This window comes from Diabrotica virgifera, chromosome 5 (genome assembly GCF_917563875.1).
Source record: "Diabrotica virgifera virgifera chromosome 5, PGI_DIABVI_V3a".
Lineage (NCBI taxonomy): Eukaryota > Metazoa > Arthropoda > Insecta > Coleoptera > Chrysomelidae > Diabrotica > Diabrotica virgifera.
In genome coordinates, this window is record NC_065447.1 from 83392054 (window position 1) to 83405782 (window position 13729).

At 33.6% G+C, this 13729-nt stretch overlaps 1 protein-coding gene across 2 annotated transcripts in view; it reads left to right on the forward strand.

Annotated features, from left to right (window-relative positions):
- The window catches only part of LOC114336997 (tetratricopeptide repeat protein 5-like), a 95314-nt gene that overhangs the window by 33309 nt on the left and 48276 nt on the right, over nucleotides 1-13729 (forward strand). For both annotated transcript variants that reach the window (XM_050651470.1, XM_050651471.1), the window contains exons 3-5: nucleotides 5470-5712; nucleotides 10850-10903; nucleotides 12352-12537. In XM_050651470.1, coding sequence (XP_050507427.1) covers nucleotides 5470-5712; nucleotides 10850-10903; nucleotides 12352-12537 — 483 coding nt within the window. The remainder of the gene's footprint in view (nucleotides 1-5469; nucleotides 5713-10849; nucleotides 10904-12351; nucleotides 12538-13729) is intronic.

A 13729-nucleotide genomic window follows, 5' to 3' on the forward strand; every position in this document is an offset into this window, starting at 1 on the left:
TTGGGAACTGATGTTGAATAAATTAAACTTTCTTTATAGGGCCATCTAAAAATATTGCATGTTTCAAACTTAATATCTAATTAGAGATGAGATTTGAGTGTTCCTGCTTATTATGTTTTTATCAAAAATTCTTGATATTAAATTGTTTCTTTAAGTTGTCTGCTGTTTGCAATTCTACATACTAGGGCCATTCGTAAAATAAGATTCCCTTCGCCTCTGAGAAAGAAAACGACGTGCTGGAAAAAATCTGGCAACACTGCCTTACACATCAACTCTCCCACTCTCTTACCCCACCACTTTCGCCTCGCTACATTGCTCAGTGTCGTCATAGCAGCCTTCAAATATCAAGCTCCCGGTCGCTGTTACCGCTAAGGTCATTCGCAAAAAGGTTCCCCATGCCGCTGAGAAAGAGTGCCACGTGCTGGGAGAAATATGTCAACACTGCCTTACACACCAACTCTCCCTCTCTCTTTCTCCTGTCAATGTGAAATTCATGCTGTGATACGTTTTTTAAATGCGGAATGTATTTAACCTATGGAACCATCTTTGAAGGCTAGGCCGATACTGAGCAATGCAGCTTGGCGAAAGTGGTGGGGTAAGAGAAAGGGTCAGTTGATTTGTAATGCAGGGTTGCCATATTTCTTCCAGCACGTCGCATTCTTTCTCAGCGACATAGAGAATCTTATTTTACGAATAACCCTCGTATAATGATTTAAGTTCCACCCTGTAATGTTTTGCAGCAGTAAGTGTGCAGCAAAAAAATTGTATCAATGTCCATACATTTCTTTGATAACAACTATTCTCAGTTGTCCATTGGAAAAGCTGCATAGAAGTTGATATTTGTTAAATAGCTTGTTTCCTTAATTTTCTCAAACATCTTTTTAAAAATATGTAGATGTTAGTCCATTGAAATGCTACATTTAGGGTTGCATTTCTTAGAGCAGTCAATTTTATTTTTTTAATATGTAGGGGGGTTCAGTAGAAGCTTAAGTTCAAGTTGTTGGGGTTGCCACCCTTGTCCCCCGCCCGCCATATTGGAAAAAGGGGTGCAAAGTGCTTTCGCGCTGTATCTCCTAAACTAGCAATCCTACAGAAAATTTAATTACACATAAAATGTAGCAAATTAAATTTTCTACAATTTTATATCTATTACTTTTTATCGTCAAGTGACCAACAAAAAAGTTATAAACAAAAATAAGAGAACATTTTGTAAGAAGTTTCGTTTTGGAGGTTATAACTTTTTTCCGTTCATTTCACAATAAAATAACGTCACAGCGATTTTGTAGAGGATTTTTCAATGAACAAGTTTCACTATAAAGTTGTTTAATTTTATTTATTATCTAGGTTTTACAGCGCTCCAAACTTGACCAGATTCTCGAATTCTCATAGAAAAACAATACTTTTCTATCTATATATTAGGCGAGCGGCATCAACCGTTATGCCGACCACGAAAATCAAATTTAAGGTGAATGACCAATTTTGGTCTATTTTTATGTTTTCGAGGTTGCTGAATCCGAATATGAAGTTTATTTTTATCTAGAGTTGGTGAAACATGTTCAAAAATCAAATATTATACAAAAATGCCAAAAATAAATTTCGATTAATTTTCAAATTTACCTCGCTGTATCTTTGGTAGTTGTAAATATTTCCTTTTGAAAATTTTACTGTGTCATCTTTGAAGTATGTACATAACAATGAAATTTGTCCAAAATGTTTAAACACATTAAAAAAGGAGTTGTTAATTATTAAACATTTTGTCATCATATTTCGTTAGTTTCATGTTTACTTAAAAAAATTGAGTGACAAACTTTTTAGTTTATAATTTTAACCAACACAATACTAAAAAATAATGCATGAAGAAGTTTTTTGGAAAATTTTAAGTCAAAATATACAATAGGAAAAATGTTATGTTACTTTATAGACAAGCGGCTCACCCCAAAAAACGCTTATATCTCGAGATACTGACCACGGTGTGGTGAATGGCTAATTTTGATTATACTTTATGATTTTGATATCAAAAATCGTTTTTTGCTCTTCTTAAGAAATTTGCATTTTGCGGTTGCGTCATTCTTCTTCTGAACCGGCGAATTTGTCCTCAAACAACTTCTTGGGCCTTTTCTATATATGCTTAGGGTTATAAGTTTTATAGTGGGGAGAAAGGTCAAAAACAGAATAATAATAGCATAGGAATGTTAAAATCATAATAAATTGTATGAATAAAAAATATATATAGATAGAAAAGTAAGCCTATAACTTTTGTTTTTATTGTATCCCTATGAGCATTCGAGAATCTGGTCAAGTTTGGAGCGCTGTAAAACCTTTATAAATAAATAGAATTAAACAACTTTATAGTGGAAATTGTTCGCTGAAAAACCCTCTACAAAATTGCTATAATGTTATTTTATTTTAAAATGAACTGAAAAAAAGTTATAAGCTCCAAAAGGAAACTTGTTAAAAAATTTTTACATATATTTTTGTTTATATCTTTTTTGTTGGTCACTTGACAATAAAAAGTAATAGAAACAAAATTGAAGAAAATTTAATTTGCTATATTTTATGTTTAATTAGATTTTCTCTAGGGTTGGTAGTTAACGAGATATAGCGCGAAACCCCTTTGCACCCCATTTCTAAGATGGCGGCCGGGGGAAAAGGGTGGCAACCCCAAAAACTCGAACTTAAGTTTCTACTGATGCGCCCTATACATTAAAGAAATAAAATTGACTCCTCTAACAAATACAAGGTACGGCTTAAAAAATGTAACATTTTAATGGACTATGTCTAGAAAATAAATAATAATCCAAGTATCCACAACTATCCACATACTAAATCAGGGGTGGGCAAATACTTTTAAGCGCGGGCCAAAATGAAATTTTCAAAATGTTTCCCGAGTGTATGTACGCTGTGTAAACTGAGTATGTACGCTGTGCATATTCGAATTTTTTTGCTGTAATTTTTTCCCTGTCCAAGAATTTTTTTTGACAAATACTATAAGTATCATTTTAAAGCAGTTGTACAAGGAAATTTTACTTTAATAGATAATTGTAATAGAATAGAATAGAATAGAAATATGCTTTATTGCCATGAAAAATTTTACAATTTTATCGACAAAGCTTATAAATAGTAAAAAAAAAACAAAACAGTAACAATCCAATTTACTAAAATTACATAAATCGTCAATAAGTTAAATAAAATAAATAAATAAATCGAAGGTAAAACAGAAATAATCAATTGCAAAAATTTAAATAAATTGCAAATCCATAGTCTACCTAATAATTAATAAAAAAGGTTTAAAAGTTAAAAAGTTAAGCTGCTGCATATGACACCCAAATATAGATAAAAAAATAATAAAAATATGTACTACTTGTGCAAAGGGTACTGTAATTTCTTAGTTATTGACTAAAATAATCTTCTACTGAATAATATGGTCTTTCAGACAGGTAGGCTTTTGTCAGTTTACGGAATTTGGGAAAAGATGGTGCAGATTTTAGTTGTAGGGGGAGATGGTTGTACATTTTTTTTGCGGAATATAATATCGATTTCTTTACTAACTCCGAGGACGGGGTCGGCAAATAGACGTCAAACGTAGAATTTCTCGTGAAGTAGTGATGATTAGGTCTTGGTGGAAAGACATGTAGATGTTTACGAATTAAGCAAACAGTTTCTAAAATATACAAAGATGGAAGGGTTAAAATTCCGTGATCTTTGAAGTAACTTCTGCAGTGTGTTGTTCTTCTGAGGCCAAACAGATATCTTATAGCTCTTTTTTGTAATTTGAAAATAACATCGAATTGGGCAGCTGTACCAGAACCCCAAAAAGGAAGACCATAACGAAGATGTGACTCGAACAAAGAAAAATATGTTATTTTGGAAGATGCTAAATTGAGTTCATTCGAAACAGATCTTATAGCATAGCAGGCTGAAGAGAGTTTCTTCCGTAACAAATCGATATGGAGGGACCATTTAAGGTTGCTGTCTAAAAAAATGCCAAGAAATTTTACAGAATCAACGGTACTGATCTGGCTGTTATTAAGAGGTAAGGGTTGAAGAGCTCCTTTATAAGACAATGCTACTGTTTTATCTACGTTAAACGAGAGTAAATTTGAGTCAGACCAGGTTTTTATTGTAAGTAGATCAGAAGTTATAGTAGCATGAAGAGTTGCAATATTTGAGTTGCTCCAAGTGATACTGGTATCATCAGCAAAAAGAAAGATGTTTCCATCGATTTTTAAATTAGTGATGTCATTAATAAAGATAAGGAAAAGTAGAGGACCCAATACTGAACTTTGAGGTACCCCACATACAATAATAAATTGTCTTACTTGGGTATATGTACATGCGAACAATTTGTGCCCTGTAAAATATGTCAGTAATTTTTAAAGAAATATGTTCCATTATATTACTCGTAACCAGGATCCCGATAAAAAATAAAGATATTGAACAAGTGAACAAAATAAAATACTTACGAATCTGGATTAGGGAATATCTAAATTCCAAATTATACATTCGGTCAAGAAAAAAACAGCCTTTTTGAAGATGAGAAAATTTCTGAGTAACCAAAGACTCAATCTGCAAATCCGATATGGTAAAATGTTATATCCACTCTATTCTTCTTTATGGTGCCGAAGATTCTGAGTAACCAAAGACTCAATCTGCAAATCCGATATGGTAAAATGTTATATCCACTCTATTCTTCTTTATGGTGCCGAAGATTGGACTGTTAATGTTAACTTAATGAGTAAGTTGGAAGCTTTTGAGTTGTGGCTTTTTAGGAGATTTTTGAAAATACCATCAGGAACCAATCATATGACCAACGAAATGGTGTTGCACAGAATGGAAAGAGACAGAGAACTTTTGATCACCATTAAAAGGAGAAATACAACATATTTGGGGCACATACTTGCAAATGATAAGTACGAGTTGTTGCAGGAAGGAAAAGGGGGTCCTAGTAGACGATAAATATCCGGGTTGAAAAACATTCGCGACTCGACCAGGTTAAATACACAGACACTACAAGAAAAGCAGAAGATAGAGACGAATCTGCCGCGAAGAATAAGAGAAATGCGCGTATTTATCCCCCGCTTTATAAAAGTATGTTGCATATTTTAAAGTAGGCATGTGGTTACAGCTGTTCTGAATTATAGTACTCTCTATTATTTATAATATATCTCATTATTTATATGAACACTACATACACTAATACTGTTTATTTCAGCAAAATCGCATTTATTGTAAAAAATTGCTTGCTGGTATTTTTCAACGGGCCGGATAAAGTAAGCAAAAGGGCCGGATCCGGCCTGCGGGCCCGGCTTTTGCGCACCCCTTTACTAAATGCACAGAAGTTTTTTTTGTTTAGTTCCTATTGAAAACAAACCTGTATTAGAGATATTCCCTTTTCAATTACTTATACTACATTGAATTTATTATATTTATATATTCATAACTATTCCTTAACCATTGTTTTTGTTTTAGAAAAAGAATAAAATTTCATTAAGGAGTCTTTCAATGCTTGTCAGGCAAGAGCCAGCGAAAACAAGGGAGGAAAAGGTAAAGAATATTGAAAAAGGTTTAACCTATGCAAAAGAAGCTGTTCAGTTGGATCCTCAGGATGGTTTATCATGGACTGTGCTGGGTAATGCGTACCTCTCTTCCTTTTTTGGAATCCAACAGAATCCCAAGATTCTAAAGCAATGTTTAAGTGCTTACAGTCAAGCAGTAAGTACTTAGTCATAATTTATATTCCTAAAAATGTATATAAAATTTAATGCAACTGATGATTAGCACCATTCTTAACATGTTTTAACTTAATATTGCTTCTTCTTCTTCTTCTTCAACCTGTGTTCGTCCACTGCTGGACATAGGCCTCTTCCATTTGCTTCCATCGATTTCTACACTTGGCAATTCTCATCCACTGTTTGCCCGCGACTTGTTTGATGTCATCTGCCCACCTCTTCTGCAGTCTGCCTACTCCTCGCCTGTTCTCTCTTGGTCTCCAGTTTGTTAGTCTCTGTGTCCATTTTTCGGGATTATCTCGGGCAACATGTCCGACCCATTGCCACTTGAGCCTTGCTATACGTTCTGCGACATCAGTAATCTTTGTTCTTTCACGAATGTCGATATTTCGAATTTTGTCTCTCAAACTAATCCCTAGCATGGCCCTCTCCATCGCTGTTTGAGTTGTACTGAGCTGCCCTAAGGTTTTCTTTGTAAAGGCCATGGTCTCCAGTCCATATGTAGTTACAGGCAAGATACATTTGTCATAAACTCTACGTTTTAGACACATTGATATATCTCTATTCTTCAAGATAAAGCTTAACTTGCCGAAAGCTACCCAAGACAATTGTATGCGTCTTTTTATTTCGGCTATTTGGTTTTCTTTGCCGATTTTAATGGTATGTCCAAGATATATATATATATATAGTGGTCTACATTTTCAAGACTGACGTTGTCAATAACAAGATTCGTTTGTACATTACTCATTATTTTTATTTTCTGAAGATTCATTTTGAGACCTATTTTATTTGACTGCTGGTTTAGTTCCTTCATCATTTGCTCCAGTTCTTTGATATCTGTACTGAATAATACTATGTCGTCCGCAAACCTCAAATGACTCAAACGTACACCATCAATGTTTAGACCTTTTTCCTCCCAGTCGAGCTGTTTGAATACATTTTCCAATGCTAAGGTAAAAAGTTTTGGTGAAATAGTATCACCTTGTCTAATACCTTTACCAAGGCGTATTTTTTCGGTTTTTTGGTCTTCATTGATTTTGATGTGGAATAATGCTCATAAATGTTTTTAATGCGTGTAGTGTACCGTGAGTCTATTCGAGCATCCCTTAGGGCTGACAAAAAGGACCAGGTTTCAATACTATCGAAAGCCTTGTGAAAATCAATAAATGCCATATGTAAGGGTACATTATATTCTGTGGTTTTTTCTACCAGTGTTCTGTACCGTAAGTAAGTGATCGTTAGTACCAAACCCTTTTCGAAATCCCGCCTGTTCAACCGGTTGATATAAATCAAGTTTTTGTGTTATGCGGTTGGTTATTATTCTTGTTAGCAATTTGTATAAATGTGACAACAAACTTATAGGCCTGTAGTTTTCAATATTAGTAGTGTCTCCTTTCTTGTGTAAAAGTATTATTTCGGCGTTTTCCCACAGATTGGGTATTCTTTCCTCTATTAGACACCTATTCAGCAAGCCTTCCACAACCTCTATAACGGCGTTGCCACCCATTTTTAACATTTCAGACGTTATATGATCCTCGCCAGGAGCTTTTTTATTCTTCATTTGCTGTAAGGCATGTCTAATTTCCGAAGAAGTTATTTTAGGGAGAGTTTCCGAGCCGACGTTTAGAATTGTTCTATGGTCTGTTCCGGGGTTCTGTATAGCGGATGTATAAAGATTCTTGTAGAACGTTTGTATTTTCTTGATTATTTGAGTTTTTTCCGTCACCGTATTCCCCTGTTGGTTTTTGATTTTAGTTATCTTCGATTTTCCTTTAGTTAAATTTGATTTCAATACTCTCATGTTTCTATTGTTTTCGATGGTTTGCAATATTTGTTTTGTTTTATAAGCCCGCAAGTCTGACCTTATGCTCTTTTTAACTTTATTGTTGATAGCCTTATATTCTAGTAATTCTTTAGATGTTCTTCTTCTTTCTTCCATTAAATCCAGTGTTGTTTGTTTAAGTTTCATTTTTCTCGGATTTTTATTTTTACCACAGATCCTTTTTGTAGTTGATGTTATGTCATTCGGTAATTTTTGTGTTATTATCAAGCGAGGGGAAATATTAGGATTTTTTTGTTTTTTTCCTAAAATTATTTTTTTTGTATCGAACAATTCGATTTTTTTAGGTTTTTTGAATCATTCCAAGCAGAAAAGTTCCTTAGTGATTTTTTTCTTAGGTTAATAGTTTTTGACATATAAGCGATTAAACATTTAAAAATATGTGAACCCAGAAATAAAATATAAAAACCCAGAATTAATAGGGAACATTGCTTTAATAGGGAATCTTTTCAAGCAAGATGGTAAAAAAATTGAATCAGAGTATTTTTCCGCACACATATTTACGCATATTACATATTATACTACATACATGCAACAGTTAAAAATAGTGTCGCGCCCGCTTGATTAGCAATTAAAAAACAAAGGGGTTTTCGATACTGTATTGCAAAAACTCTTTGGGATTTCATCAATCGATGTTTAAAGAATACCTTCCTACGGCAACATTGAAATTTTCAGTTTTTCACATAGTTTTTGAGGGTTAAAAATGGTCGATATCGCAATTTTTAAATTTTTAATCGCTTATATGTCAAAAACTATTAACTTTAGAGAAAAGTCACTAAAGACCTTTTCTGTTTGGAATGATTAAAAAAACCTAAAAAAACTTTGTTCGGTGCCAAAAAAAAAATTTAGGAAAAAACAAAAAATCCCTAATCTTTCCCCTCACCTGTCAAGGTCTTATGCTGTTCAGAACCGCCTGTCATTGTACACATTTCTTCTAAATGACTTACTCAAACACATACTTAAATTTAAACTTTACAGGAGAAAGCTTATTTTATCCCCTAAACCAGGACCGCGGTCCGCATCCGGACCGTAGGCTAGTTTTGTGCGGACCGTGATTAAATTCAGAATATAGTGTTTTGCAATTTTGAAAATGTTTGGGCACGAAATTGTGTAAATTGTGTACTATGTTTGGCTCAACTTATGTGTGCGAAGCAGCTTCTTCAATAGTGAACTTTATTAAAAATCTCAGTTAACAGATGAATATTTCAACTCCCTATTGAGAATCAGTTGCCCTAAACTCATTCCAAACTTCAGACAGGTTGTACATTTCTTTAGACAAATTCAAAATTACCTTTTTGCCCCGAAAAATGTATTTTTAGGTTTTCTGGGCACTTTTGAACTAAAAAGGTCTCTTGTTATTTTTCTCAAATGTTGATAGTTTTCGAGTTATAAAGGATCTAAAATCTGAAAAATGCGAAAATATGCATACGGTTTTTCGAGGATTGAAAACTCATTAAGTGTAAATTATTAGTGTTCAGGATGACATCATCATCAGTGGTGCTACAGCCCTATGAAAGGGCCTCGACCTTCCCAAGTCTATTACGCTGTCAGTCCTATCCATTGCCAACCGTTGCCAGTTTGCTGCGCCTATTTTTCTCCCATCCTCATCTACACCATCCTTCCATCTAAGTTTTGGCCTACACCTATTTCTACTTCCCACAGGTTGTGGTATAAGGATTCTAAGGTTCAGGATGACAAGTGCCTAAATTAAAGCTTCTACATTTAACTTCAAGATTCTAACGAGTAATCGGGGCTTATTTCAATATAGACCGTTGGTTTTTAATTGTTAATCGTCGCTCGTCACACTTTATATGTACGTACTTATGCGAAAATTTATTAAAATTTTATAATAAGTTATTAACATAGTTTTTTTTTTAAATAATTTATTTATTTATTCAGTTAATTATTGCCAATGTTCTAATTAAATACGCCAATCATATAGCGCGATACGCACCATATAGTGTACTGCCGCCGCGGCGGCTTAAGAGTCAAGTGGACGCGCATAATTAACAATTAAAAACAATGGTCTACATTGAAATAAGCCCCGATTACTCATCAGAGTCGTGAAATTGAATGTTTAAACTTTAATTTAGGTACTTGATAACCACAAAAATAATAATTTACACATGGGCAACAATGCTAAAAATGCTATTTTCGTTGGCAAAAAAGGTGATGTTTTGAATTTGTTAAAAAAAATGTTATGTAATTTCTGTCTGAAAATTTCGCCCGGCATCCTTTTGATTTGTTTAAAGGGGATATTTTTTAACAAGAATCCGCAAATAAACCGAATCAGAACCACCAGACACAGGTAGCATTCAATCCGGACCCCGCAAGTGTCATAGGTTTGCGAAACGGACCCTCAGAGAACATAATTGGTGACCCCTGCCTTAAACTATGCACCTTTCGATTCATCTGCTGGATACCCGTGCAGGGCTGATGCCTGCCAGGCAGTGCCGTGTCATGGTTTTAGCCTTGGCGTGTTATGACTTATCACTATACAAATTTCTAGCCTTACAGGAAGACCGTTACACGGAGGGTTCACTAGCTCTTAAGAGAAGCAAGCTTTTGTGGAAATATTGAAAACAAAAATTTTCAGTGTTTTATTGTTAGATAAAATAAATTTCCATCAAGTAACGGTCGAATCCATCATTTTTTCAAATTCCGTTGTTATCTTGAGATATGCGGAGTTCTTATTTGATTTTTGTGAGCGTTATTTCTCTTCTCACTTTCACTACTGTATCAGTATGTTAAATATTTCGATGTTTTATTTTTAAGTCCTGTATTTGAAAACAATTCGACTATATTTTCCCATGTCAAATCTTTGGTTATTTTTAATTTTTCTTTCTGTTTCAAATTGATTATTTATGTATGTATATTTGCTCATACCAGTCTATGGTGACATTTAATGATAGATTTGTTTCTTGACAAGATTTAATTGATTTCTTTTAATGTTATCATCTGGATTTATACATATCCACTTTCTTTATTTGTTGTTACAAAATGAATTCATCGCAAAAAAGTTTCTCTTTTAAGTAGCTCATCAATCTCTGTATCATTTTTATGGTGACTGGATACATACAACATACACTGGTTGGCAGGATAGGCTTTAAAGTAGGGGATCCTGATTTGGATAGAAAGATACTATAACCAGATCTGGGGTAATATTGCAAAAATGTTTCAGGACTGAAGACCCACATATTTATATAAATTTTAATTTTTTTACCATTGATTTATAACTTATTTAATAGTTCTCACGCTAATTCATATTTTCTTCATCCAGGAAAAAGATTTTGTGGCCAAAAGCACTCCAGACCTGCATTACAACAAAGGAGTGGTAAGTACATATTATGTAATTTTTTCCTAAAAACCGATTTGTTAATTTACAGAATAAGAACCCAAACCCACATAAGCCCCATAATGGGGATTTGTTTATGTTTCTTCCTAACTAAAAAATTAATTTAAAAATAGGTATTTGATGTTTGTAATTCAAGATCACGCGTGTGCCCTTTTTGGTACTAGTATGCATAAGGATCCAAAAAACCTTTTTATAGTAGTCATATTTTGTGAACATTTTGTTTTTTGAAAACCTTGGATATCTTTCAAAAGTAAAGAAAATAGACGGTTTTATTCTTTAAATGTATTTTAACTGAAACAATACTAAATTAACAATAAAAAATAATAACCGTTTAAACTTTAAACACAAAACAAAACTTTAAACACAGAAAAACACATAACATAAATAGTTCTGATCGACCCTTATAAGAGTTATTTGTCGACCAGGTGAGTGGTATGTAAAGCGCAACATAAAAAACATTGTTTAATGGAGGCTCTGTGATGTTTTGGCGTGGAATTTCCTTGACAGCAAGAATGGATTTAGCGGCTTTACATGGAGGCTCTTAAACAGCAAAGGTGCATTACCAGAAATTTCCTTTCTTTGAACCCTTTGTTCCTTTCGCACCTTATATAGTAAATAATTTCATCTTAATTCATGATAATGCAAGGTCTCCTCACTATGTCTCGTTACTCACTATTTAAGTGATAAATATTCAGCTGTTGAATTGGCCCCCTCACAGTCCAGACATGAATCCTGTTGACCAATTATGGAATATTGATGTAGAAACTATGGTTATTGCTATCTGAAACTCCATAGACCAAAATCAAATAGCTTGCTTAATATCCAGCATGCCTAAGCGATGTGAAGCTGTTATTAGAAGTAGAGGGAGAACACGCGATATTAGATTACGTTATGTTTCTTTCTTTTTTAAAAGTTTTGTTAACTACTGTTATATTTAATGTTAATTTAGTATTGTTTCAGTTAAAACACAAGTTAAAGAGTAAAACCGTCTATTTTCTTTGTTTTAAAAAGATATCAAGGGATTTAAAAACAAAATGTTTTTACCTTTCCCTTCCTACAAACTGTCTCAAACTTAACAGAAGAAAAACATTTCTTTTCTTTCACCCGGTATGAGTTTAAGAAAGAAGTTTGAGTAAACCTTTGCTCATTCACTAGAAAATCAACTTTAAAAATGAGCCTAATGTTTGGTGGTACAAAACGTTTGCGGTTAAGTTTATTATATAATTATAAATAAATTGTAGGCTTCAATACCAGTCGTGCTAAATTTTGTTAGGCAATTTGTCATTAAAAATGTGAATTTTTACGTAGAAACTTTATTTAAATATGGAATGTCCCAATTTTGCCTTAGGTATCAATAATTAAGGTCAATGTCATTGTAATTTTTGTCATGCTGTTTTTCCTACGGTAAAAATACATATTTCTTGTAGACTTTGAAATACGAAGAAGAATTCAAAATGGCTCTAGAATCTTTCAATGAAGCATCAATGTATAATCCCACATGGGATCCTCCCAAAGTGAAAGAAAAACAATTAGTCCAATATTTGAATGATATTAAGGAGTTCGTTTCAACATCTGGAAAAATGAAGGCGAAAAGGTTACAACAAATATTGCAGGTAATTTTTTTAGCATATCCTACTATTATAGTCCTGTCGCCAGCGGGGGTACAACGGCCTGCTTTATTCAGACGGACTTACCCAAGTTTTTTTATGTATTTTGACCTGTAGAACATGAATTTTTTGGGTAACAGTTGATCCGGATGCCGATAATATTGTTATAAACAAAGAACTTGAGGAATTACATAACAGCGATTTCTCGAAAAACAATGTTCTTACAAGTTTTTTCGTAGGTTGCATAAATTCCGAGATAAACGCTGTTGAACTTTAAAAAAAATCGAAAAATTGCAGTTTTTGAACCCGAATAACTTTTGATTAAAAAAGAATAGCAATTCTGCTTACCGCATTTGAAAGTTCAAGCAGTGGCGACGCGTGACTTTTTCGAAAGTGTTACCAAAACCAGATGTAAAAAAATCTTGTTTAAAAAAATTATTTTGAACCTCCCACATATAAGTTTTTGTTTTTAATCCTGTGGGATAAAATTAAACAAATCACTATTCCCAAATTATATGTATGTAATTATGTATATGTAATAGGTATAACAATAAATAATAAACAAACTAAACATATTATTCTACCAAAAAATTAACATAAAAAAATGAACAAGTAGGAAAAAGAACATATTTTGAAAACTTTTGTTTATATTTTATGTCTTCCATTTTCAATAATCCCATTTTTTTCTTCAAAATTATATATAACAAAATATACAAGGAGAATGACTTTTCAAGTAGTTGATCGATTACGCAATACGCAGCAACACTCTTCCATGTTTAAATTCACGCACACTGTAATCTGTAATAGGTACTAAACCAACGTTACCAAACCAAAATATGGTTACAATACTGATATAGACAGCGTGCCAACGCGCCGTCTATAGAGCCGTTGCTCCTTCAAAATTTTCAGAAACGAGCTAGTCCCGAGCGATAGCGAGGATCCTCCTGCTATAATAACGTGCAACGGTTCACATACTATCAAGCAAGCAAGCATAGTGATTTAACCCAGCCTGAGAGACTTGCTCACCCCTAGAGAATGACATTCGGGTGATACAATTCATTGAGGCGAGGAGGATTAACTCCCGTAAGCAGGAATCACTCCACCCCGCTTCAATGCTCCAGACCATCCACTTACCCTCCGATAGCACTCTAATGCGCTATTGGGGGAAATAGGGGCTTTCAACCAGCAAAGTGCTTAT